We start from the raw sequence: 27,725 nt of genomic DNA on the forward strand, positions 1-27,725 counted from the left end.
ATAAAGAAATCTGATCGTTTCATGCAAATAAAACCCAGCACCAAGTAATACTTAATAAAGTTTATTAGGTTACTGAGTATTATCTACAGTCATAAAATAGAAAGAATTTTAAACTGTACAAAGTAATGTCCTGGTGAAGTGAGGAGAGATGGAAATGAGGGAGCACAAAGAGCATTAGAAGTAGGGAGAACACAGCTAACTTCCCTGGAGTTCTGGAAGACACTGGTTCAAGTTGAAGGCAACCAAGTAGGGCTCCACAAACACTGAATTTTGTGTTCCACCCTGCAACAGAAACTAGTACAAACCCCTACACTGAAAAAAAATATATTAGAATAAAAAAGGGGCACATCACACCCCACCCAGTCTTGGCACCAACTCTGTGCTTTAAAAATATACTATGCAAGTAGTTTATTTTCAAAAAGGTACCCTACAGCAGCTGTTTAAAACATGTTCTTATACATACACCACAAATATATATATTAACATTTTCAACAACTAAACTCATTTGTACCTGGACAAAACTGAAGGGATAACTCAAAAGCAAAAAAAAAAAAAAACAAAACCAAACAAAAACCCAAACAAACAAAAAACCAAAACCCAATCACACAAACATTTTTCAAGAAAAAACACGAAGAAATGTGCAAAATAACCCCAGAAAGGCAGCATAGTAACCTGTGGAGAGGTCAAGAGAGCAGCTCCTGCTAATAAAGGAGTGTCATCCTCTTTACTTGGCTACTGAGGATCTATTTGGGATGTGCTGATTTTGCCTGAATTGCTTGTCCTGTTTATTGCAGTTCTCTCCTGCTCCCCAGCTCTGGAGAGGTTCAGTTTCTCCTTGCTGTGCCTGAGGATCACCCCTGGTCTCTGTTAAGCCTCACAAGTTGCACCCTGCAGCAATCCCCTCCTGGGTTCCTCACCTGCTGATGGCATTTCTGCAGCCACACTGACCACTGCTCTGGGACAACTCCACCCCAGCAAGACACAGAGAACACTCCTGCTGCATAGCTACATGGAGATTGAGTTGGTCTAGGACAGAACAAAACCTGTTTTAGATGAATTTAAGCTGCTTATCCATGAAGAGAATTCCCTGGCAGTGCCATTAGAGGAACAGTAATGTGTTTCTCTAAAGCCTCAGCATGGAAGAGGTTAGAGAGAAGGCAGAGCTCAGGAGCTGCAGCTGTGTGACAAACCTCAGCTCAGAAGATGGTCTCAGCCTATTGCAGAAGTTTGTCATGCCCTGTTCCCACATCAGCAAGGAATCCCAGACTAAAAGCTGCAGTTTTCAGTCAGGAAGGAGGATTGTGAAGACACAGTTTGACTGTAAAATCAGAGTCAAACCCACTAGGAGGAGGCAGAGCAGAGAATGGAGCAGGAGAAGCAATGGTGATAAACAAGAAAGCAGAAGTCACAACCTGTGAAATAGCAATAGGGCAAGGTGAGAAGTCCCAGCACAGATACAGACATCAGCTACATAACCACCTTCTCCAAATTAAGAAGTGTCCTGGCAGAAGGGTTCTTGGTTTTGGTGTTTGAGGGCTTGGGGTTAGACTTATTTTGGTTTTTAAAAAACTCACCAATTAATTCTTTGTGGTATTCCAGACTCTTTCCAACTCTGCTGTGCCTTTCCATTCTTAGGACCTGGTCTTAACATTTCTACTCTTAATGCCTTCCCTTTCCTCAAATTATGTTTTTACTCTTATTTTTATTCTTTTATTATTATCATCCTTCCCTTTAGCTGGTACAGAAAATATCATTCACTCTGAGGCACTCGAACCCAAAGGACGCAGCGCAGCCTTTTCTCAGGAGGAGCAGAGCAGCACAGAGCCTCTGTAAATGTTCCTTTTGTGAGTGTGCTGGGGAAGTGACTTCCAAGGAACAAAGCACTCGGTTGAGAAACAAGGATTACTGGAGAGCTCGCCAAGAAGGGCACATGGAGGCTGAAGCAGTGGCAGGAATGCTTTGGCCGAGGAGTTCCAACAGCAGGGATGACACGAGGGTGGAGAGCCCACGGCTCCCAGGGTCACTCTGAGCCACTGCCTTGGCTCCACCTGTGTCCTTGAGCACGAGGGTCATTGGTAGAGCAGGTAACTCTTGAGGGAGGCTGGCAGGGGCAGCGTGGGGATCTCAGTCAGTCTGTCCTTGCCCAGGGCAAGCCTCACAGCTCGCCGGCACAAGTCCATCAGAGGCAGTGGTTCAGCTGGGAAAAGAGACCCAAGACATTAACAGCTCAGCCCACAAGGTACACACATTCACTCTCCTGCCTCTAAAATCCCCCAGGAAAGACTGAGAAAGAGCAGTGAATGCCTGGAGTGTCTGCAGGACCTAAGCCATGCAGCAACTTCAGCTCAACAAATACAGCAGCAGAGCATGAGGTTTCTGTAGGTTATTTAAGCCATAGATATGAATGAAACAATCCTAGAATGCCAGCTGGAAGTTCCTCCTCTACAACATCCTTCCTCCATCCACTCCAGTCAGAACACATCTTCTAGCTTGTGCCTCTTACTGCAGCACCCAGAAACTTTTGTAAGAGTCCCTGCAGTAAAAGCCTGCAGTAGCCAGAGCATCATGTGGTTTGGGTACCCAGAAAGCACCATGATTTATCTCATACTGTAGGATAACAGCTGCCAGCCCTTCCACTTATGCTGCATAGCTCCCATGAAAAACAAAGCCATCTGTCAAAGCTTCATGTTACTACTTGCACTGTGACATTTTCGACTAGAGGATTCCCTCCTGTGTCACAAACCCAGGAAGGATACAAGCCTTTGGCTATATTTTTCTGCATCCTGTACTTAAAACCCTGAACAAGATAATACAAGTTTTTCAGGAATGGCACATGGGGCCCTTTGCTGCTGAGGAGTCACTCCCAGCACAGAGGGCACTGAGGTCAAAGCCAGAGCTAACACATCCCAGCAGCACAGGAGGATTCACAGCAGTTACCTTCAGCTGCTGTCAAAGCTCACCTGACACCCCGTGCTGCTCGAGCCTAAGGGGTTTGTTCTTCCCCCAGAGAGGAACACAGACATCCCAAAGCAGCTAACTGGACATCCTACAGCCTCAGGGCTCTGCCTGCACCATTAGAAAGCTTCCTTTACCTGGGCTGAACACATTCACCTAAAAGCACCCACAGGCATGGAATGAGTGGCTGAGAACTGCAGTTTTCAGTAACTGATAGATGCCTACAGCTCCAGCTTCTACTGCCATGTGCCAAATTAATCTGACGTTCACAGAGCTTCCCAAACCCCACCATTTATGCACATGTTCTGTGTCACAAGGAAGACACAGCTGAGCTCAGCCCTGGCCTTGTCTGCTCACGACCCATTTCAGGATCCCTGCTGCCCCTTCCCCAGGGACAGATTCCTGCAGCAGACTGCACCTCTCTGTGACACTGCCAGAGGCCCATTGCTGGCAGCACTCCTTTGGCACTTCCCAAAGTAGTTTATTCTTAAACCACTGGGGCACAAACTCGCTGCATTCAGAGTCTGCCCCAATTCCGCCTGCTCTGCACAGATAGCTGGGACAGAGGAGTGCCCAGCCAGCATCCCAGGGGACAAGGGCCCTGACCTTCAAAGCCTTTAGATACCAACAGAACAAATACATTTCAGTTGAGTGGCCTTAAAAGGAGAGGATCTTCCACAGAGATTAAGATTCGTCCTCATCTCGTTTGCACTGATAACCCAGTCTGACAGGAGACCAAAAGAGAAAGCACACACATATCTGACCTCCTTCCATTCACAAGCACTACAATCACTGGACAGTGTTGCTATTGAATGCTCAGAAGTGGTTAGAGCCAGACACCTTCTTTCTATCAGTGCCAAAATAGCATCCCGTCATTCCTGGCCTGGTGCCCACAATTCACTCCTTTGCTGAGAGCACATTACAACCAAATCCAGTCCTGGAGGTGGCCGTTTCCTTGCTAAGTGCACTTCTGTGCCAGCAATTCCACAGACTTGCTGGCTTTGAGTGGAGCTGCAGGTTTTGGCTTTGACCCTGCAGCAAAACCTGGTTCCTGGAGCTGCTGACATTCTTTAAGCTGTTGTGGCAGAAAGAACTGGGCTTTCCTTGGGTGAGAAAATGCTCTGCCAAGAGCTCTCTGCTTGGTCTTGCAGAGTTGAAGTGTATTTCTCAAAGCACTTGCAGATTTTGCTCCTGCCCCTTTGCAAGGCTCTCCTGGTTATTCTGACAGCTCAGTTTTTCTGGTGCCTGGTGGCAGTTTGCTGTGCCCCAGTGTCAGGGTTTACCATGCTGGGCCAGCATCAGGACACCTCAAGCACAAATAGAAGAGCCCAATGTGCTACAGCCTTTGGGCAGACACTGTTCTGGAATGCAGGGGAAACTACTCTTCATACCAATACTGCCAAATTTATTTCACTAACAACATAAATCCAGATTTTAATCCACTTCCTTCACCTCTCTCCTCCACCCTATCCAGAGTACTGAGTCACAGTCTCGCCCCATGGGAACTTCTGACTGTGAGAGATAACAGACTTTAGCACATTTGGACAGCCAAATTTATTACTAAGCTTAGCTAGAGATTGATGTGCCTGTTAGTAAAAGGCCTGGCATGCAACTTGGGCTGACTACAGCATCCCAACCCCTTGCTAGAAATGAGCACACCCTGCTCTGAAAGAGGCAGGGAAATGAGCTACTTCTCTGAAAGATGAAAAACATTCCCATTTTCTGAGACAGGAACAGATTTTCCCATTCTTGCCTGCAAGGGTTTTCAACATCTCTTCATTATCCATTTAAGGAAAGGGATTGTCTTAGAGACTGTTTTCTGTAAAGAGACACCAGGATTCCAGTGCCAGCAATGCATCTGTCAGAAGAACATTCCTGCTGCTCCTTTGGTGGCAATACAAGGTTGCCCATCTCCAGCTGGACAACTGGCATCACCTTCTCCACCACACCACCTCCCCAGGCCCTCCCTGCTCCCTGCAGTGCCTTGATAACAGCACAGGTGTGCAGTCAGATAAACTCTGTGTGTTTGCCATCGAGGGTTCAGAGCTGCACCCAGCAATCCTCAGCTCTCCAGAAAGGTGAAAGCCCTCCCCAGGCTGGCCCAGCAAGGGCTGTGCTGCCAGAACCAGCACAGCCATACTCACGGTCAAGGCCGTTCAAGTAGCACATCCGTATTTCACAGTGGCCCCACACTGCGCTCACCACTGGGTACAGTTTTTTCCCTTTGAGTCCTCGAAAGGCAACCCCCATGTACTGCCCGTCCACGATGAAGCTCAGTGTCCCATCATCCATGTCCAGCACCACCAGGAAGGAGTCGGGCACGATGAAAGTCTCGTCCGGCTCCAGGAAGGCAGGGTAGGTTTTGCTGGGCTGGTTCTTGCCGTCGTGGTAGAGTCTGTTGCGCCCCAGGTCCCAACCCCAGGACTCGTGGTTGTTCCCCACGAGGGTTGTGTAGCCCACGGAGTGCAGGGGAGCCTCGGCAGTGGCCACCCCGACCACGGCGTGGGTGCCGCGCTGGCGCATGGCCCAGGTGATCTGCCACACGTGCAGTCCCCGCGTGTAGCCCACCTTGCCCCTGATGGCATCTGTGCTCTGCGCCACCGGATGCCGGTGAAATATCAGCTTGTCGTCCTCCTTCACGAACACGTTGAGCGAGCGATCGTCGTTGTTCCACGAGTGCAGCAGCTGCACCTCGTACGACACGGGCGGCATGTCCAGCAGCAAGTCCAGCCGGGTGGGTTTGCTGTAGTCCAGCCCTTGGAGCTCCTGTTTCAAAGGCCTGTAAACAGGGTCCCTCATATCCACAGTCTTTATCCCACCTGTGACCTTCTGACCCATTGTGTGTCCTGATTTCGCCTCTTACAGGCTCATCGATTTACCTGGCAGCTTCTGCTGTCATTCAGCCCCGCAGAAAAGGTTGCCAGGAGACTTTGTCAAGATGTGCACCACTCAGGATTGCCTAATGGATGGAAAGAAAAACAGGAGAAGTTAAACATTAGCACATTCAGCCTTGCATGCCACATTCACAGAGCACAACATTCATCTGTTTATCCCAACAACGTGTGCTTCCTTTCCACCAGCAAGGAAATCTGCACAGATCAGCTGCCAAAGCAGCCATTGATTCAGGTTGGAGGAGACAACTCTCTTCAGCTAAAGCTTTGCTAAGTACCTTGGAGGCCTGACTCCAAAACAGCAGACAAAAGCTGCTGGGTGCAGCCTTGGGGGACACTCATTCCAGCAGCTCTTGGCTCCTCTGAACCACTGCAGCCAAGGAGCAGATAAACCTGCTGCCTGCTTTGTCTCAAGTGAGCAGCTTGGGTTGGGGCAGCTTCTCTTTTCCAAGAGGAAAAAGAATCCCTAGTTCCAGTTGCAGAGTCCAGGGGGAGGAGCAAGATCCTTCTCACAGTTTAGCAGTTTTCCTTCCAGATTTCAGAGAAACCTCTGAAAGGTTTAAGCCAGCTTGGCTGGAGATCCTCGCTCGCTCTGTGCACCTCTCCTCCAGCACTGCATCCACTGAAGTGTCTCTGCTCTCACTCAGCAACACAAACAACCCTCTGTCAGACAGCTGCCAAACTGGGGGCAGCTATTAGGAGAATTAGAAGTGGGAGGGGTGCAAACGAGCTTTCTAAGAAAAAAAGTGTTATTTTAACATTTCCTGAAGTGAGGCAATCATGCAGCACTCCTGCCAGCTACAGTCACAACACTTACTCACCAGCAAGGACCTCATCTGGCATAGAAAACAGAGCATGAATCAGATCTGGTTTAAAAATAAGATTACTGGACATCAGCAAGGCTTCAGCTAGAAGGTGAACAGGGAAGGCTTGCATATGTTCTGGATTAGGGATCAATTCAGCAGCTTCCCTACAGGTTTTTACTCCTAGTCCAAGGTATGCCATTGGAAAGGCAAGCTAAATCTCAATTCTTAAGTAACAAGAGACAAGACTACTTTCCCTTTCCTTACCCACTTTTTTTTAAAATCATGGATGGAGAGGAAAATGCCTGAGATTCTTTAAAAGTCACATCCCAATGCACAGACTGCAGTACAGCTATTCCAAACTATTCAGGGACCTCAGATGTTGGGCACTGCCAGACAGAAGATGCCATTTAAATAGGCCCAGTCATGTTATCAGCTGCTGAGATGACCACTACATCCTGGAAGTCAAATAAATACCATCCACAACATCCCAACAAATCCTGAACCGTGTGAGCCAGCTGGTCAGCAGCTGAAAACAAGCAAGGAACAGCAGAAGCAGCTGAGGGAGGGCAGTCACTGTGTGCCAGTGCATCACCCTCCCTCCCACAACACATGATTTAGCTGCTGTGCCCCACAGCTCATGCCTGGGCACACATGTTTCCATGACTCACAGGCACTTCCAGCCCCTCAGGGCACAACTCCCAAGGAACAGCAACATCTCAAACCCAGGCATCCCGAGAACAAGCCAAAACAGACATTAGCTGAGCTTCCCTGGGAGAGGAACATTAATGCTGACCCAAAGCAGTAATTTTAAAAAAATCTTCAGTGTAAGCTGTTTGCTGAGGCTGGGATAAAACCCATCAGGCTGAGACAGAACATGTGGTGCTCTCCAGAAAGCTCCAGGTGAACTCCCTGGCATTCCAAGGCCTGAGGCACCTGGACAAAAGCTGTCAACAAGGGACTGGCAGAGCACACGTGGAAATCCATAGGCAAATTCAGCTGTTGGAATTTTGATTAGGATAAGGGAACAAAACATTGGCAGAGGGAGGAGAGGCAGAGATTTCCTGTGCAGTGCATGTGAGAACACAGCATAGGAAACAAGAACCAAAACAAAGCAGACTGCAGGAGTAGTGCTGCAGACCTCTTTGAAGCACAAAACACTCAAGAGAAGTAAGGGAACACAACTGTGCTCTTCATTAGCAACACAATGCCTCGTTCATCATGGCTTTTTGCCCTTTGCCAACATAAGCTTCATCATATTTCTCTGAGGCTGCTGCAGCAGAAAGGGAATCACCCCAGTGACAGAGAGCAGGGATTTGTGAAGCACACAGGGCAGGAGAGCCCTCGCTGCCTGCTCTGCTCCAGGAGCAGATTTCTGAGCACAAACACCACTCATCACTTACATTGGTAGGAATTTCTCTCTCTCTTTCCCAGGCAGGCTGTTAACAGTAGATGAAAGACAATGTCCAGAAAAAAAGAGAAAAGGGGAAAGAAAGGAAAAAGATTGAAACAGAGGGGTCGATTGGAGTGAGCAGGTCAGGTACAGAGCACCACATGCCAGGATTTAAGTGCAACACAGCTCCTTATTAGGGCAAGGGAATAATCCCTGCTCACAGCTGGCTCTGCTGCTCCTGGCACCAGCCTGGTCTGGAAGTGCAGAGTGGCACCTTGCCCTGCAGTCAGGAACACAATTATGCCCTCATTTTGTAAAAGGAGAAGCCTCTTCATGCACAAGACAATACAGGCACTTTCCTGCAGCAGGACAGAGACAGAAAAGCTTATCCTGTTAAATTAATGGATTAATGCCCTGGGCAGCTTGATATGAGACACAGCCAGCCATAAATGAAAAGATATGCTGGGGAATGAGCTGCTTCAAAACCTTTGAACTGCTACAGGTTTAAGTGCAAATGTAAACACTGAAAGTGCTTTTATCTATCTTATCAACAGCTCAGGCTTGCTGCAACTCTGCTCTGCTTTACCAACACAGGCTCATCCCCACGACGCTCAGTTCTGCTCCCATGCTATTTTCAGTTCTATTGTTAACCTTCTGGGCTTAAAAACTGTGGAATGAAATTCTAAGGGTGTCTCAGAGAAAAGTATTCACTGCTATTTTCAGTGAGAATTAGACCTCCCTTCAATTTATCTGCTCAGAGCAGTCAGTTTGCCATGCTGGAAGGATGTGCCAGGTTCAAAAACAACTGTGCTGCAAATAGATCAAGGCAGGAGACAGCAAAGACATTTAAATGGAAGGCAAAGTCCCTGCTGTTAAACGGGGAGAACACAGCTCTGCAAGTAAAATATTGTCCATGGCAGAGCAGAGTTGGTGTCCAGCTTCTCTTTGCAGCTCAGAAACTCATGGCTCCTCACAGCTCCTGCCCTGCTCTGCACCTACAGCACACCTGTCTGCAGCATCAACAACAAAACACATGCAGGATCCTAAACTCCCTCATTCCTCATCCACTTTTACTGTAAGTCTATTTCTTCAAGTCAGTTTACTGTGGCTTTATTTTCTTCCCATAATATTAATTAAGTGTACTTTTACAGATAAGGGGCCAAATCTTTCAACACCTTGCAGGCTCTGGGTACTCTACAGACAATGAATCAGAGCCCTGCCCTAGAGATTTCCAACCTGGAACACACCTCAAGAGAAGAAAAGAAAATATATGTACTGCACATGGTCATTGACTTGCTTACAGCTTTAGAAGCTACACTAAAGGATCCCAGACAGTACCAACAAATGAGACTAAAAACCCACTGTAGTTTTGCTCATGTTTCCATGATCTTGCTAGAAAAGCAGAAGGAGAACTTGGTTAATTTTCTTATGCTGAATGTTCATCTTGCAAGGCAATAGCCAAAGGAGCCACAGAGCTCCCAGCTTGCACAGCCAGCATGGCAGAAACTCCCCACAAACACCCTTCACAGTGCTTTCCCTGCTTTAGAGCTGCTTCCACAGCAGGGATTTCCCCTTCCTTCCCTGGTGGGGCTGAGAACAGAGCTCTTGACCATGGAGACATTCTGCATAACCAAGCTGAAAGGCAAGATGGATCAGCAATGCTGTGACACATATTCAGTGGGGTGGAGAGGGAAGAACTCACATGCCTCTAAGAGCATCCAAACTTCAGCCCCAAAGAACCAGACACTCCATTTCCCCTGGTGTTAATTCTCAGCATCAAAAACACCGTGGGTGACCTGCAGTGTGGATTTCTGCCTGCTGCAGAACTCACCTGGTGCAGGCAGGGCTGATGCAATCCCTTCAGCAGCATTCCAGCCTCAGCACCCTTCCCTCCCATCAAACACCCATCAAACCTTGGGAAAAAGCAAGCTCACCTCTGCTGCTGGAGCTCTCCAGTGCTGTGTTAGCAGAGACCAGGCAGCTCCAGCAGAGATGACAGGAACAACTGCACCAACATGGTCAGGGCGAGTTTCGGAGTGTTGCAACTTTGCTGAGATCAGGACTGGGCAGGCAACCCTCGTTGCATAGCAATGGTTTTGGCAACCTCACGGCTGCCTTGCCCCACATGGAGCAGGTTGCCACAGGGGCAACTTGCTCAGCCCCACCTCCTGAGGAGCAGAGCAGCTTGGCTCAGCAGGTTCAGCTGCTGGCAGGGCTGTGTGGCCTCCGCAGAAAGTGAAACTGCAATCACAGATCACGAGAGGTTGGGCAAGAAAGAATTAAGAAAGGTGGCACGTGTCCCAGCAAACAGCAAAAAGGAAAATCCTCCAGCAGGGCAAGAGGCCCCTGACAAGTCACTGTGCTCGAGATATGTCAGGGATGGGGAGAACAAGTCACTCTGGATTTGGCAGCGCTTGACTTGCCTGGACTGCAAGGTTCACACCCTCCCTGCTGAGCAAACAGCCCCATTCATCCTGAGCAGGCTCTGCTCTGCCCACGGGAGGCAGCTGGCACAGCAAGCCCACCCCAAACCCAGCAGGAAAGGCTTCTGCCCAGGGAAGCCAAGAGCAGCCACTGTACAGCACTGTCAGGACTTGTAAGCACTGAGCATCAGCTTGTCGGTGTGAGCACAGCTTGCTCTCCTGCCTCTCCTTGGGATGATTCACACAGTTTCTGCTGAAATTTTCTGGCTATTTTTGCAATGCTGAAGCCAGCATGCTCTCTTGCACCATCTCTCCAGTGTCTGCTTCTCCAAAGCAAAGCACTGAAGTTACTCAGAGCACGTCTGAGTACACTAAAACCTGAAGTAACAACCACCACCCATCCTCAACCAAGCTAGAAATCAAGTTAAGCAAATTTCGCTGTCCACCTACCCAGCCAGTTCCTGTTAACTACAATGCTGCATAATCTGGCAGAAAATAATCCTAAACAACAGGAGAGAGTTTACTTTGAGAAGTATTTGTAATGATGGAAGAAACTCAGGAGGAGTTCCAGAAGTTCCTGCCAGAGATCTTCTCTCCTCTTGAAGGTAGGTCACAAACAGCAATTTTGGTTGCAGAGAAAAGGCATTTTTCTAAAGGAAACAAGTGAACTCAGGCTGGTTTTCCTCACAGAGGAAGCTCAGTGGATGTTTCAAAGGTCAGCTCTCTGTAAGGTAACTTATGAAAGCCAACTGCATGTTAAAGCCCAGGCACAAATCAAGACTCTTTAAAATAGCTTCTCAGAGGCAGATTGCAGTCATTTGCCTGCAATAATTATGTTCTTGGCATGAGGCACTGCTAGTCCAGCTTCCTATGGTCAACCCACTCAGGCCAGCACTCTCAAGCAGCTCTTCTGTACCTTTTCCAAAACCACCTTGCAGTTTTGTCCTGGCTATTCTGAGGACAGCAGCAGCATCAGGAAGCTATGGAGGTTAAACAATTAGTCCAGAGCTCTGCATGACCAACAGCACAGCTGCTCCTCACCCTGCTCCATGTGTCCATTTCCTTTCCACACTTACTCATAGTCTGTGCCCTTCACAGCTCCAGTCAGGACAAGGAGGCTCTGGCTGGAAACAGTTCATTTACCATTACTGTAACTCACAGATGTCCAAAGGACGTAAGCAATTTGCTCTTTTTTCAGCATGTTAGTTGTACAACAGGAATTTACTGGGAACACACATCCCTAAACTGCAGAACTCTTCCACACAGGAACACCAACACCTCGGGCTGCACAGTGAGCAGATTAGATGGCATTAGAAGGGTTGTTAAGGTGGCCCTGGGAGCTGAGAGAAGCCATGGCAGAGCACTGACAGTGAGCAGTGGTGAACAGGCCAGAAACACAGCCAGCAAAGCTCTTTCATGCAGGATGAAGTTTGCCATCCCACACTGCAGCGACAGCTCTACATCACAGCTCAACACTGAGAAATTCAGCCACACTCCCTTCCCATGTCCCACAGCTGCAGCTGCAGCACTGACCTTCCTTACACCTCTCCCCTTTGCTCCTCTCCAGCTTCCTGCTGGTCCAGAATATCTGCTTGCAGCCAACTGGTGAAGAGCTATTTTCCAGAAGCAGCTTTAAACTCAGCGTTGTAGCTGCCTGTAAACACTTGCTGTTACCTGCAAGACTGACCTGATGAACTTGGGCTTCAGGTACAACTCAGCATCTGAATCATGCCTGGTGCCACAAAAGAGATTGTCACCTGCTCAGGTGTCAGCCAGGTCACCTTGCAGTGCAGCCATTCACCCAGGTTAACAACACTCACAGTGAACTGCAGACATCCCTTGCTTCCAGTGCAGGAGTTGGGGACAGGACATGCTGAGGGGACACTGATGATGATGATGATCAGAGGCATCACGCTCAGCTTTGTGCCACAGAGCTGCACTCCAGAGAGATTCTTTTGGAGGAAAGAGCAGAACAGCTGTGGTTTGGCAGCTCAGGCTGAGCACAGCCAGCACCTGAACATGGTGCAAAGGCACAGACCTTCCACTCTTCCAATTTCTTTAGATGTACTCAAAAGCTGTCTCTATAAGCTGCTTGCAGACTCAGTGCCGTCAGAAATAAGTCACAGAAGCAGCAGGAAGAAAGGTCACAGGCAGCCTTTGTTCACATTGCTCCTGTCCAACCACCTTCAGCTGATTTTCCATGTTATTGGGACTTTGCAGGTGAACCAGCACTGCTTCCAGAGAAGCCTCACATCCCTGCAAGGCTGAAATCAAAGCTTGGTACATTGCAAACACAAACCCCCCAGTTTTGTAACCAAGCAGCACTTGAAAGGCCTGGTCAAGTTGCCATGCTTGCCCAATGTTTTTCCCTCCAGCACTGCAGCCATTTGATAGGCTGCATTTAGAAAGGCATTTCCTCCACAATTAAGCCACCATAAATTTTAAATACTAAATGTTTATGTTCAGAACTATTTGCATTAAAGAAGCCCACATAATCCATAAGTGACTCTCTTGCACAAGAACTCCCTGCTTTTTGTTATTTCCCCTCTTAATCTGCAGCCTACACTGCCCACTGTCCATCCCTCATGTCTGTTTAAGTATCTGGATTCATTAGTTTTGTCTGCTAATCAGGAGGTGGGGAGGGGAGCAGTGGGTGGAAAGAATGAAGTTTGATGTTTCTACCTCTGCCCAGAGCTCCCACTCCTGTATCAAAAGCACTTTTTTGGCTATGACTGCAAGATTGGTCAACACCACAGCCCATCAGGACAAAAACTTTGATAATGAAGCACTGCTTTCGCCTAAAAACAGTTCATTAATCACTGTGGTTTCTTGCTAGCAGCAGCTGCATTAAAAGAAATCCATGTTCTCAGCAGTCACCTACCAGAACTCCCCTTCTGCCTCCTTCCTTGGTGACAGCAGGGCACAGCAAGGACACTCTGCAGCTCCTGTGCCACCCTCTGCCAGCAGCTCATCCTCCTGGCCTTTGGCACAGGCTCAGGAGTAAAACCAGGACATCCCAGCTGCTGCAAGTGCTAGGTTAGAAGTCCTGGTTTTTCTCCAGGACAGCTGCTGTGCTGCTTTGTGTGCAGAACAGAGAAATCACAGAAATCACAGCACCCCATAAACACAGCCCAGCAAGAGCCAAGTGAAGCCACCCAGTGCACACCAAACCTGCAGGACAACAAACTGAGCCCTTCCTGTATTCCAATCACAGATTTGGGTGTTATAGACCCATTTTCTCAAATAGATCCATCTATTTGAAATGTCCACAGTGGATTGAGGATTTCAATCCCTGCCCCTAAATACAATGTACTCTGTCAGGAGACACAGAACCCAGCAGGATTCCTTCTCTCAGGTAAACCATTTGTAATTGGAGTCATGTTAATATTAAGGTTGCTCAGTTACTGTCTTCCTTTGTTTTTCATTTAAGGATGTCACAAGCTCTGCTAACAGTAAAGCAAAAATCCCCACAACACAGCAGCTGCCAAGCACCAGATTACTCAGCCTGTTACCCTCAAACACGTTTATTGTGTCTGAAGCTTCAGCACATGTATTTACATCAAATACATCTCTGCCAGAGGGGAAGTTGTGCAAGTGTCTGGTACTGCTCATCTCTACAGAAAAAGCATATTTGAAAGCTGGACCATGTAGTAGAAACAAATAATTCTTGGTCCATTGCAACAGTGCCTCTGCTCCCTCCAAGCAGACTCCTACAGTACCAGGAATGGATGCTGCTCTGATTCAGAGGGCAGAACAGCACACTCAGCAAAATCAGGGCCTCCTGGTGCAGAACTGAAGTTCTGCTCCATCCCTGCTTCACTGGCACTCACATTCAACAATCACAATCCATCCAGCTTTCATCCTCCTGTGCCCAGGCTGGGCTTAGTCAGTGTTGGGCTCCCCTGGCACAGCAATCCCTCCAGGCAGGAGGATGGATGCAGCTTCCCATCCAGCTAGACATGTTTGCTGCTATTTTTCAGGGAGGAAATAATCAAGTCCCTCAGGCAGGAGCTAATGAATTTCCTGAGTCTTTTCCACCTGATCAGACCCAATGACAATCAACTCATGAGACATATTGTCCTACCTTGGCACATGGAAAAACTCAGCATTCCTCTATAATATTTACCCAGATCTCTTCATCCTGGGCCTCTTAAGTGTTGAAAAGAAGGACTGAAGTTACATCCTTGTGTATGAAGACCCCAGTGGATCTTTCACACTTTAAACTGCAGATTCAGGTCTTTCCTGTCCTGAGATCTGTGGAGACTGAGGGTGTCACCACTGTAGACAAAAGCCTCACAAGAGGAGACAGCTGAGTCACTGAGGAAGTGACTTTTTTCATACTGTTTAGGAAACCATTCTATTCACTTAGCAAAAGGATGTTTTCAGAAGTCAACACCCCTGCAACGCATCCAAAGCAGGAGCTCATCACACAATCCTGACAGGTTCCTTAAAGCAAGAAGCTGAGAGCCTGTTGGATTCTCCAGTGCCTCCAGCAGCTCCATAGGCAAAAACACCTTCCATGCTCTGCCTCAGTGAGTCTAGGAGCTCCAGGAGTATTTCTCCTACTCTAAAAAGGGATCTTGGACCTTGACCTGCACATCAGATGTGCTTCTGCTGCATTAGACAGTTCTTGTAACATGCTAAATGATGACAACATCTTTTCTTCCGTGGCCTAAGTTTAGGAATTCTCCATTCCCTGAAGTCACCTGATACCTGAGCAAGGCTGTGGCTCAGCTTTACCCACCAGCTGTCCTCCCTCTGAGCACAGACATCCTTCAACATCCCCCTTGGAAGCAGCCCTGCATCACCCTCTAGGAAGCACTGCAGGAACTGGGCTCGTCTCTTTAAGTGGAAAAGATGAAAGCCAGAAGCTGGATGCTCTCATGAACATCATGCTCAGAACAAGTCTTTGAAGGCAGGAAGGCTGGGGAGGGCAGGGTGGGTTGGGGAAAACAATTCTGTCTGTCTGGAGGATACAGATTGCTCCACTGCCACACTGCAGTGTCTGAAGGGTTGTGCTCTCCTTCCTCCTGCTGTGCTGCACCTCGAGCTGTGGTTGGCATCTTCTGGCAGCTTTAGCCACACACTGCAGCTGGAATGAAAACAACCAAACACTGCTCTGACACCAGAGTCTGGCACCTCCTTTCCCATGTCAGCCTCCCCTTGAGAGGCTCAGCTTCATCTACACCTCCCACCCCAAAAGAAGTCATTGCTGCTCCCAGGTGAGGAGGGAAGTGCTTGTTCACTCAGAGCAAGCAGGGAGCAGGAGCTTCCAGCTCTCAGATTTGTTTCCAAGGAACATAATTACCTTCAAGATAAAAACAGCAGTTTTTTTATCAAAGTTAACTAGGTACTTTGCTTTGAAATAAAGTTTCTTCCCCTGCATCAAAGGGCTGTTAATTTTAGTCTTGTAGCAAAAAAAGAAAAATAAAAAACTGGAAGAAATGAAAGCAGCATCTGCTAGGAAGAGATGAATGCAAGATAAAAGGTGTCTGTGACAGAAAGCTGGCAGCAGCCTTGTGTTTTCTATTCAAGTTTAATCTGGGAACAACAACCACCCTTAAACATAACAAAAGCTGTGGAAAAACCCTTTCCAAATCCAACAACATAGCCAGAATATGCGATTTCTCTTCTCCAATTGCTGCAGCCAGTTGAGGTGAAGAGTCCAGACGAATCCAAGCTTGCTGTACCAGGATCACCCAGCACCTGGGCTTGCCCTAGTCCACATCTCTGCTGGAGCTTCCAATTCCTCCTTCCCCCACCCAAGTTCCACGGAAAAAGCAGTTTCCTAGAGATCTCCCACAGCAGAAAGGAAGCAGTCCCAGCATGGCAGAACCTCCAGAATGCCTGGGCACAAAGGGTTTGCACTCCAGCCAGCAGAGCAAACAGCACTGACATTTCTCGTCTGCCCAGGACAGTCTGTTCTCTGCAGAGGCTCCAGTCAGTATCATCATTCCTGCAGTGGAAGAAGTGAAGCAAGGATCCCCAGCCTTCCACTGAATAGCAGGAGGATGGAAAGCTTCTCCATGTGACCTTTAAACTGTTTGGAACCACGGAGCAGGGAGAAGCCAGCACAGTGCACTCTGCCTGACCCAGCCCACTGCCAGCCTCTAGAAAGATGTGGTGTTCACCTCCCAGCTCTGAGGCAGCTGCCAGAAGCTGTGTAACTCAAACATTGGCCATATGAGCACAAACCCAAGGAAAGAGCTGGATAAACATGGAACAGACCAGTGCTGAGACATTTGTCAACATTCAGCAAAGCACTCCAGGCTCAGAGAGGTGAGCCCTCCTCATCCAGGAATACACAGCAGCAAGCAGGGATCGATGGCCAGCAGCTCCCAAAGTGCTGAACGGAGAGGATATTCCTGGCAGACAGATTGCACAAGAGAGCTCTCACTGCCAGCTTTACTGGAACTCACTCAGCAGCTCCCCAGAGCACAGCATGCTGGGATGATGCTTCCCTGGATTTCTGACTTGTCATTAGCCAAAAAAGCTTAATGACATGGTTGGACTCTGTGTTTAGCTATAATTGACCTGGGACATCCCATAATTAGGAGGAGACACTGCACATCTCACTGGAGCTGGCAGGGAGTGCAGTCTCAGCGTGATGCAATGTTTTGCTTTCACCATTACCTGAAAGGGTCCCTGGAAATTGCTGTGGTGCTTTGAGACAGGCAGGGTGACCCAAAAGCTTTGGCTGGCTTCTTACATCATCCACCAAAAGGCTTCACGCAGCAGCAATTTTAAGAAGCCTTTCTAGCCTGCCTGCTTGAAGTTTTATCCCTGTGAAAGCTCAACGAGACAAATCAGATTTGAAAGTGCAGAGCGCGCCAAAACGAAGAGGATAAAAGCACATTACAAACTGTGGCTGCAGGGATGCACATGCTGCTTTCAGAGGACATCCACACTGTGAGGTGGCCAGATATCCCAGAGCCACTTTTTCCTGGAAATAGCAGCTGTGGTAACACAGAACAAATGTTTTTGCCAAAAAAATGACCAAGCCATGCACTGCAGCATTGTTCACAGGAGTTTCACTGCTGGTTCAAGTGGCAAGGGGTGAAATTTGCCCCTTAGTCCTACTGGGACACACTCAGAAATTCATTCCTAAGCAACAGCTTCACAAGGCTGTAAATCAAGTGATATTTAAAGTGGCTTCCTCACCACCTCCAGAGTGCCAACGCTCAGCTGCACCTCAAGGCACAATCTCCTGCAGGGAAGGAACAAGACAGGCACTTCTCAGAGTCTGAGCTGTTTGGTGGTGACAGGGAATGCTAAGGTGGTTTTGATCCCTTCTGTTTCCACCTTCCAAACACTCTGACACCACCACAGAAGCTTGAGTAAGCAGAGTCTGAAGAACATGCATGTCCTTCCTTCCCTCCCTAGGGCTTCTCAGCAGACTAAACTGTGGGTTTCCTCTCTAAAACAACAAAATTCCATACCTGTCATTAAGCCAACAGCTTTCTGCTGTGGCTCTCCAGACTTTGCCATCTGGGTCCTTTCCATTAGGGCAACTCTTGGAAAACCTCTCCAATGTAAGAGACAAGAAACAGTGCAACAGTCAGTGATGAAACACATTCATGAGCTGCACTCCTGAGCTCTTATCTCAGCACTAAACAGCTGCCAGGACTCTCAGAGTTCAAAGGCAAGACAAAAGCTGTACAGTCAACCTATCCTCCCAACATACCACAGCCATCACAGGTCCTCATAAGTCAACATGCCTTCTAAATAAGTGTTTAACATAAACATTTGTAGAGTCACTTAATTCCTGGTGAACCCAGCTATTTGATGTGGGCCACGGAAAGCTCCCATGACATCAATGGAAAGTTTCCAGTTAGAAACCCAAGCTTGACACAGATTAATAGAACTTAAGAAATAGGGATGAAGAAGCCTTGTAGAAACAGTCAAAAGATCTGTTCTTAAGCAAGATGCACTCAATATACTCAGGAACAAGCAGAAAAGAGAAGCTGCCTTGCTTTTCCAAAGTTTAGAGACCAAGAATTGTAGAGATAAGCCAGTTCTGGCAGCTGCTGTCTCCAGTGTGTAGGCTTCTGTCTTTTCTGAGGCTGCTCAGTCTCAAAGTATGTTCAACTGTTTCTTGGCTGCTGCTGAAGTTCTGATTCCTCTTTCCAAGGAGGCTGCATGGCCTGGCCAAGATCTGCTGTGTGCAAACACCAGTTTGAGAGTAATGAGAAAGCCACTGCCACCCACCACTCAGAGCACCACAACCTCCCAAACGTGGCACAGATGTGAACTGTCTGGAATCCCCAGAGCCTGGAACATCAAACAAAGCCATCCCATCCAACAGCCTTTTCCTCCATTAAAACCTCACGCCAGACTAAACTCACCTTGTGGTTTTATTCCTACAGTCAATTCATTACTCTACTACTACTCGTATTCAATGAAAGCATAAACTGGAAGCATCCTACAGAGACCCCAGTGCTTTGGGGTGCCATCCTAGGCTGGACAGAGCTGCCTGTGGAGCTATTCACCCCGCAGAAATTCATCTCAGCACGGGTAATTGGACTGCCCAGCTCTTCTATCAGACTTGCAGGCAAAATAGAGTTCCACTAAGGGACCTGCAAAGCCACCTCGTCCCTGCTGCCACCCTGCCACCTGCTGGGCCATCTGCTCTGTCCACCTTGGCCCCAGGACTTCCACCTGACACCTCTTTGGCACCACAGCCCTGGGTCAGACCCCATTGCTGTGACAGACTAGTTCTGTAGGCGTCTCAGATATGCCAAAACAAGATTTAAGAGCATATTGAACACCTTCCTGTTGAGATGGCTTTTATGCCAATTCAATCACTGCTATGCTTTCTGCTGCACTGTTTTGCACCTTGGAAAGGAGATTCCCATGAGGCCAAGGATTCTTTCAAAAACAGCCTAGAATGAGGATTGGCTGGTGTTTTTGCCAAGTTTGAAGACAGCCTAATCCAAATAATGTAAGAGCACATGCCTCTGAACAAGTGCTGGTTATAATACCTTTCTCTCCACCTGAATGACCATAAGTTTAAAACCCATTCTCCTATCTTAAACACACAGGGGGATTTGTCCACACTCCTAACATGCAGCACACTGCTCCCCTGTGCCCACCTGCACCAAGGAATCTCTTCCACTTAAAGCTCTAAGAGCCATTCAATTCTTGTTTCTTACTAAAACCTGCAATCCTTCTCCATTTTAAGAGAAAAATGTTGGAATATTTATCCCAGAAAACACAGTCCAGCAGAGGACACACCATATATCTCATTTTGCTCTCACATGTTCCTAGGTGCATCCCAAAAGTCTTGCCACACCTCTGGCCTAAAGCCCAACCTGCTCAGCTTAGTCAGGAGCTGCTGCCATGCCCCAGTGTGCAACAGAAATTCTGTTTAACCCATGGATGATAAGCTGCCATGTGGCTGAGCTGTTCTGCCCTGGCTGGGCAGGGAACACCAGCAAGCCCCAAGAACCACATCCCTACACCAAGGGGCAGAGGTGGAAGGCACCTCCTGAGTCACCTCCAAATTCCATTCTGGAGAAAATATGCACAGCAGAAAGTCCTTACAGAAAAAAAATGCACACACCAAGTCTGTATTCAAGTGCACCCAGCAGCACAGATTTGCTTCCAAAACGAACAAACTCAGTCCAGCAGCAGATTCAGTGGAGTGCCTTGCAGGCAAACATCTGGAGTTATTTGCCATCCCAGGGTGACACAGCACATCTGGCAGGATCCCAGTTAGGCTCCCAGGTAGCACAGGGCTCTGCTGTGCTCCAGAGTGAGCCCAGGGCAGCTCACAACCCCAGCCTGCCTGCAGATGTGGGCACTGCTCCTTCCATCTCATCAGTGTCCCTCCCACTGCTAGTGTTGACACACAAAGCTGTGCCTCTTGCCAATCCAGTTCTGTGTCACACCAGGCTCTATCAGATTACCCAGATAAAGCCTCGGATTTAATGTTATTGTTACTCATGCCAAAAGTGCAGATTTGGGCACTGTGGGCACACAGGACCTGCCCTTTCAACAATCTCACCAGATGAAAACATCTTGGAGCCTCCTGACGTCCTCCCAGCCAGAGGATCAGGAGCAGCAGTGCAGCTGGACAGCAGCACAGCCACACTGACCACTGTCAGTCAGACTGGAAAGATGCAGCCGAGTGAACCACCCAGGAAAGCTCTCACTTCCTTCCAAAGCAGCTCCTTGACACAGTTAAAGTTCAACTATTCAGCAGCTTGCTGTTCCTTGAGTAGATCATCTGATCAATTAACTAAGGCAGCTATCAGGAAACTACAGGATCCTCGTTCCAGGATGAACCTGTCATTGAAACAGGGCAAAGTGTAGCTTATGTTTTTTAATGTATCTTTCTTCTCCCCATGCCAACATACAGCAAATCAAACCCACAGCCTGGACACCCAGTAGCCCATTCTGGTGCTGGTCTGCCTCCACTCCCCCAATTTTCACCATTACCCAAACTCACAGCAGATCAGCTGCCCCATTTCAAGTTCTGCACAGCCGCTGTACCTTGGCAGGACAGAGTGCCACATAGCTAACCCTGCAGCAATATCCTGCTGGAATCAGTGCCATGTGTGCAGCCCCCCTGCCCCCTTCCTCCCAGGCTCCAAACTGAGCTATGCTGGCAAGAGCTGAGAGATGCATGTGCCTGAATCAATACCAGAGTCGAGTCTGAGGCTGAAACCACTTACAATTGCCTATCTGATCCTTGCTGCAAGAGGGAAGCACAGCACTCCAAAACCGCTGTGAGGTAATAGGGAGGAAAGCAGTGCCCTGGCTCACAGAAGATCAAACGTTCAATAGTTTGATTCACTCCCACCCCCAGCTCCAATTTGTTCCAGCTGGAAGTGCACAGCACAGCACATGGACAAGCCCAGAAGACGAGCAGTGAAGCTGGGGAGACAGCAGGCAAGGGAGCTCAGTGTGCAGAGCCTTGACAGAAGGGTGACAGCACAGCCTGCAGCAGCTCCTGCCTATCACAACCCCAGAACAGAAAGTCCAAGCAACTACATTTCCTACCCACAGGCATCAAGCCAGGTACTTTCTGGATTCACACAGCCCAAAATCTCTTCTCAGCACAAGGGTCAGCAGGTTTATTCTGCAGCTGTTGGAGTTTACAGGAACTGAGACACAGATACGAATCCTTCCAGTTCAGCTTGCCCCTTACCAGCTGCTCACCAAGTTTTAAGTATTTCTTTACATGGGCACCTCTTGAATCTTCAACCCCCAGATGCACTACTGCCCTGGGATTAGTGTGGAACAAAGCAACTCCTCCCTCATTGTCCATGGTGAACAACATGACTGGTTTAGCCTTAAAATAGCACAGGGAAACTCAATATCAAAGGAGACTCTCCATGAGGAACTGCTGGCAGCACAGCACAACCCTGTCCATCCTCATGCCCAGGATCCTCACTGCCCAGCAGCAAGGACCACAGGCTGCTGTTTGGAAGCATTTCCAGAGCTATTCTCTTCTCACCAAGCAGTCCTGAAGCACCAAACAATGGCTATGGGCAGCCAGGTAAGAACCACTTTGGCAAACTGCAGGGCTCACTACAAACCTCCACAGTTAGAATGCAGGCATTTTTCTCATCTCTGCATCACACAGATTTTAATTTACAAGAGGCTATTCAAACCAGAATTCATCCACACTGAAGTTTGCAAAAGTTTAAACCAAGAATTTCTAAACATCTGAGACCAATGTAGCCTTCTCATGTAGAGAACAGCTTGGCCTTACCCCTTGCTTGCTTTTCTTGGCTGTTTACCATCTGTGGCTCACGTTCTTCAGAACTAAGTTGTTTCTGCAGTTTTTGTGCAACTGAGTGCCTTTGTACATTTATGGTGTCAAGGCCCCATCTGGGATCTCCTCAGGACAGATTCCTGACTTGATAACATACCAGCTCTCCAAAGAAAGCAGTTTGAAGCTAACATCTACACAGCTGCTCCGACTTAGAAGCTTCATCAAATTCCCCTTCCAGGCTAAAACAAAAAGCCCATGTTTGGTAACTCCATTCAGACATTACCACCTTCTGCCCCAAAGCACTCAATTGTTCTCACTTTGCTATCAGGCAGATGGTGGTGGTTGTTGGGGTCTTTTTGTTTAAGTAAAAAGCTTTCTCCTTAAAGAGAAAGCTTTGTAAGAGGACAAGGGATGTCACTTTCTCCTCCCAGAGAAAGTTTTACTATTGTGCAGCAGCAGCAGCACAGCTTCAGCTTGAAATCTGCTTTCCCATGTTCTAAAACACAAAAAGCTGTTAGAGCCATCAGATAAGGAAATATCAGTGGACAAGACTCTCCAGTATAAAGGAAAAAAGCTAAGGCAAAGGCATGTGGCTGTTTCTCTATTAGATCAGAAAAACATGCTAATCCAAAAAAACTGTGAAACTGATCTTCAGTGCTGCTGAAGTACAAGACATAAAACCAGAAGGGAGGATAAGACATCTTCCTCACAAATGGAACACTAACAAGTTGATGCCATGCCAAGCCCCCCACTCTTCACCATGGCACTTCCACACTGCGCAGGTAAGATGACATTTCCCACCTTTTCTGCCCCACTGCCAAAATGAGCCACTTGGTAGAGCCCATTAAATAAAATTAATATCCATCCCAGCCTTAGTTACCAGACAAGCAAAGCATCAACTTTATTCTCTGCCTTTCTGAACACCCCAGAGCCAAGGGCAGTGATGGAAGCAAGGCCACACATCAAGGCAGATGTCGAGGAAGGATTAGCCCACAGCTGTCCCTGGCCTGCAGCCCTACACCCCCTCCAAACCACACTCCCTGGGGCACACAAACACTGTCAGGTTGCCACAAGCACCAGCTGGCCTGGAAAGCTCTGGTCTGTCAGACCAACCCCAGGCATGACAGTGTGTGACAAAGAACTGTCCCCAGCAGTCATGAGGCAGCAGCAGCACCCACTGCACCAGGCAGAACCTGCATCTGCTCGTCCCAGTGCTCCAGAGCTCAAGGACACAGCAGCCATGCTAAGGAGTTGTCCTTCCCTCTCCTCCCTCCAGAGAAGGGGCCTCTGCAAAGGCAGCTCCTTGGGCTGGGACAGCTTCCCTCAATTTCAGCTCGAGAGCAGAAATGATTCATGGCTCAGCTGAGTGCTCTGTCAGTACCTCACTCACTGCCCTTACACGCTGGGGTTGCACCTCCACACAGCATCCACTTCACACCAAACCAATTTTACCAGGGAAAGTTTTTTTGTATTTCCTTCCCTTAAACACTCCAGAGTTCAGGCAGCTCATGCCACCCCACAGCTACAGATAAAAGCAGTTCCTGTATCCAATTAACACCCAGAATCAGGATTTTTCTATTTGCTGTATAAACCACTTAGTCTGGAAGAGAATTTTCTGACCATTTCCACAGACCAATTTACTTTATCCCAGGAGTTTCCAAAGCATTGTTTTTAAGGGCAGAGCAGTACAGAGTTAAAAGAGAATAGATGCTTTAGTAGCCCCTGGGAAAACACAGTTAACAGTGGCACATTTTCCCCACCATGTGCTTGGAAACTATTATTTTTTAGCTACATTTTCTCACACTTAGCAGAGAGTATTTGGCCATCACCTGTAGGACATATCCCATCCTTGCTAAGGACAACTGCACTCTTCCCCCAGCAATTATTTATGGAAACAGAGGCAGCTATAGCAGTTAGTCACATGGAGTAACCCAAGGGAAGATTTCTTTGTTGCCCACAGCAGTGCAGTAACTGGAAGTGAGTCAACACCTTGACATGAGCTCATTCTGCAAAGGCCACCAGCAAAGGAACCCAGTGACTGCAGTCTGGTACCAGACACTTACTCACCTCTGTTCTGCAGGCAGCACACAGCTTTGTCTGAAAGCCACTGGTGTCTGACTTGTGACTTAGCAAGTTATGGGTATGAGATCCATCACACACCTGAAAATACAAAGGAGTAGAGCAGCAGCTCCACAGCCAGCTACAGACACCAGGTTTGGGAAACTCACACCAAAAGAGAGCTGGTTATCCCAGGCCATGCAGGTCCAGTCAGCTGTTTCTCCAGTGCTGTTTTGCTGCACTGCTCTGCCAGTTAATCCATGTTCAAGGCTCCTGCCACAGCACATGGAGATAAGCACAGCCCAGCTGAAATCATCTCATTGATGCTCCCTGCCAACAGTGCCTAATCCTCACCCCTTGTCAACACAAACCCTCAGAGACTCCTGACTCAGTAAGTACAAGAACACTAAAGCCCAAAATTACAAGCATTGGCCTCTCAGGTGTCAGTTCCAGTGTATTCAGGGGCATCAGCCACAAAATTTGACTGAGACACAAACCTCAGACAGCCACAGAACATACTCCATTACACAGCTTATATTCTTCAAAAACCACATTGTGACTTGGAATATCATCTGTCAGCACTGTCTGCACTCAGTCACAAACCCTGGCATAGTGTCCTCACTGGCTCATTAGCTGCAGATTTTTAATTCCAGTAACTTAATGAATTCTTAATTAGCCCTCACAGGACAAGCAGCCCTTGCAGACAGCTTTCACTTTTTCTGAGGAAAGGAAATAAGGGCCAAGTGAAAAAGAACCCCAGACAGAGGCGAGCAACAGGCAGAGGCCATTCCCACGTGCAGCAGCAGCGAGTGAATGCACATAAACACAGCACGTAGCAGCTGGCCAGTTCCTGGAACACAAGCCCATGTCTCAGAAGGATCCAGCAGAAGTTTACAAACAAGCTCCCAGGCACATTATAGTGCACTTCAGTAACCTCTAGGGCAGAGGAGAGGCTGCAAAAGCTGCTGCTGATGTACTGCAACAGCCCAATATCCCCTGAGGAATACACTGCTGGAGTTCATCCCCTGCCTTTAACGGGGAGTAGAGTAAATTGCTGCTTTATGCATCCATCATCACAGCTCAGAGAGCCACGGCAGGGCTCATGGGCCAGGACAGTGACAGAGCAGGGAGGGGACAGGGCAGCTCCCACCAGGGGCAGGGAAGATGCTCCTCCACCTCGGTGCTTCCCAGCACTGCCCTTCACTTTGTAAACAGTAGCACAGCTCTATCACATTGCTGGTTGTTCCCTTATTAACTCACCACAGAAATATCCTTCCTTTTAGGCTGGAAGAGCCACTCTGACCATCCTATAGCCAGACCTCTCTTACTGTAAGGCACTGGAGGCTCCACACAGTTTGGTCCTGGTGATGCAGCAGCCAATTTACACCAGCAAGACTGAGCTGTCTGTGCTACTGAGCTTTGCAATGCTGTATCTGGTGTAGAAATCAGATGGTTAGAGGGGTGGGAAAAGCACAGATTACTCCTGGGTCAAAAGGTTCATAGATCCATCCTGCACTGGCATAATGGTAAAAAAAAAAAAAAAAAAAAAGCGGTGATCTTTCTCCAAGGTAGCAACTCCCATTTTTACAATCATTTTGTAAACTTCCTTATCTTGAGCCACGGCTCAGACAATTCACAGGTTTTGAATCAGGCACGGCCACCAGCAGCCACCAGGCACCCTGGCTGCCCACTTCAGTCAGGGAATGAGGACAAAACACGGCAGAGTCCAGCAGGAGGCTACAGCAAGGCTGACCTTATAACAGCAGTCTAGGTCCTTCAGATACAGGATTATGTAAGTCCCCGTTGTATCCGCACAGGTTTATGTAGCAAGAAAAGAGATACATAATCAGCCCTTATAAGGTGTGCTCCGAGACCACCGCGGTAACCTCAGACCTCAGCAAACACGGCTGCTCCCTTATCGAGCCGCAGCTATCGGAACCGACACGATCGCTGTTTGCTCTCCAAACCCGCGCACGGCCACGCCGGCTGGGCTCTGCCAGCCGCACCTCCCTCGGCATCCTCTCCGCGGCTGCGGGAGCTCCGCGCCGCCGGGATCCCCTGTGCCCCCGCGCTGCCGGAGCGGCGATACCCCGCAGGGCTCCCCGCGCTGCTCCCCGCGCTGCTCCCCGCGCTGCTCCCCGCGCTGCTCCCCGCGCTGCTCCCCGCGCTGCTCCCCGCGCTGCTCCCCGCGCTGCCAGGACAAGGCTCCGGCAGCGGCTGCAGGCAGCGCTCGGCCTCGCCCGGCTGTCAGGCTGGCACCGCCCGCGGCCCTGCCCTGCCCTGCGGAGGGAGCGCTCTGCTCCGCTCCGCTCCGCTCCCAGCACCGAGCGCGGCGGCGGAGAGGCCGCGGATCTGCCGCGGAGCCACCCCGGGAGAACCCGCACCGCCCCGCCCCGCCCCGCCGGCTCCTACCGTGCCCGGGCTGCCCGCCGGACCATGGCCGAGCCGTGCCGTGCCGTGCCGTGCCGTGCCCGCGGGCAGGCCGAGCCGAGCCCGCTGCTCCCGGCGCCAGGCGCGGCCAGCAGGGCCGGGCGGCATCACATGGGCCAAATAGCGCCCGGCGCGGCACCGCTCCGCCCCCGGCCCGGCCCGGGAGAGGCTGCTCCGCCCGGACAGCGCCGGCGGGGGGCGGGCAGCAGGCGGGGCTGCGAACGGGACCGAGCGGGGCCGGGGAAGGAATGATGCCGGGGAAGGAGCGATGCCGGGGAAGGAGCGGGGCCGGGCGGCGGCACTGGCGGGGGAAGGGACCGAGCAGGGTAGGGACCGAGCAGGGTCGCGGCGCTGCCGCCGGCGGAGGTTGCGCATCGCGGGGCGCAGCGCTGGCTCTGGAGCGGTGGCCCCGCTGGCCATCCCCGCCCGGCAGCCGGCACCGTTTCTGGGTGAAATCTGGGCTTGTTTGGTGCTGTTCTGTCACGCTCGCTCCAGGAACGGCTGGGAATAGCGGCGAGTGGCAGCCGTGGCGCTGGGGATGTCCGCGCACAGTGCGGTCACTCGGTCCCATCCTCGCTGTCCGCCCATTCGCACTGTTCTCCGCGTTTCCTCACGTATAGGGTGATCAGGCACTGGGAGGTGGTGGTGTCACCTGGAGGTGTTTAAGGAGCGGCTGGCCGTGTGCTTTGTGCCATGCTGTGTGCCATAGGATGGACTCGATCTCAGAGGTCTTTTCCAACCGAACTCATTCTGCGATTCTGAGATTTGTTTCAGTCACGCCGGGGAATGTCTGTTTGCTTTTAAAGACTCTTTTGTTTACCAAAATAAACCAGGGAAGTAAAACTCTGTTAATTTCAGTCTTCATTCAAAAAACAACTCTTTGGACAAATCTGACCCGGTAGTGTCTCTTTGAGGTGATTCATTTTTCAGTGTTTCCAGACAAAAAGAGCTGTTTGTAGCAATCCTTCTTACAGCTGTAAACCAGCAGATTGTCATAAATTCAGCAAGGCATATTGCATGGGGTACCTCCAAGGACCACCTAAGAGCTGC

At 49.3% G+C, this 27,725-nt stretch overlaps 1 protein-coding gene across 4 annotated transcripts; it reads right to left on the minus strand.

Moving 5' to 3' along the window:
* Positions 1–45: 45 nt before the first annotated feature.
* On the minus strand, positions 46–26,821 carry SPSB1 (splA/ryanodine receptor domain and SOCS box containing 1). Of its 4 annotated transcripts, XM_085079963.1 has the most exons (5): positions 26,658–26,821; positions 15,443–15,557; positions 14,550–14,794; positions 5,100–5,914; positions 46–2,197 (listed from the first exon to the last, which is right to left on the minus strand). In XM_085079963.1, the coding sequence occupies exons 4-5, from the start codon at positions 5,791–5,793 to the stop codon at positions 2,070–2,072; spliced, it is 822 nt and encodes a 273-aa protein (XP_084936089.1). In that variant the 5' UTR covers positions 5,794–5,914; positions 14,550–14,794; positions 15,443–15,557; positions 26,658–26,821; the 3' UTR covers positions 46–2,069. The 4 variants fall into 4 exon arrangements, with proteins under 4 accessions (XP_084936089.1, XP_084936088.1, XP_084936090.1 ...); XM_085079962.1 differs by lacking the exons at positions 14,550–14,794; positions 15,443–15,557; XM_085079964.1 differs by lacking the exons at positions 14,550–14,794; positions 15,443–15,557; positions 26,658–26,821 and adding an exon at positions 9,977–10,806.
* Between the last annotated feature and the right edge of the window lie 904 nt (positions 26,822–27,725).

This window comes from Lichenostomus cassidix, chromosome 21 (assembly GCF_008360975.1).
Source record: "Lichenostomus cassidix isolate B80296 chromosome 21, HeHo_3.0, whole genome shotgun sequence".
Taxonomy (NCBI): domain Eukaryota; kingdom Metazoa; phylum Chordata; class Aves; order Passeriformes; family Meliphagidae; genus Lichenostomus; species Lichenostomus cassidix.

Excerpts from the sequence above, each read along its gene's own strand:
- SPSB1 (XM_085079962.1), bottom strand. The coding sequence starts at position 5,793 with ATGGGTCAGAAGGTCACAGGTGGGATAAAGACTGTGGATATGAGGGAC. Across the intron at positions 2,198-5,099 it reads CTACTTGAACGGCCTTGACC|CTGAACCACTGCCTCTGATG; the intron begins GTGAGTATGGCT and ends CTCTTTTCCCAG.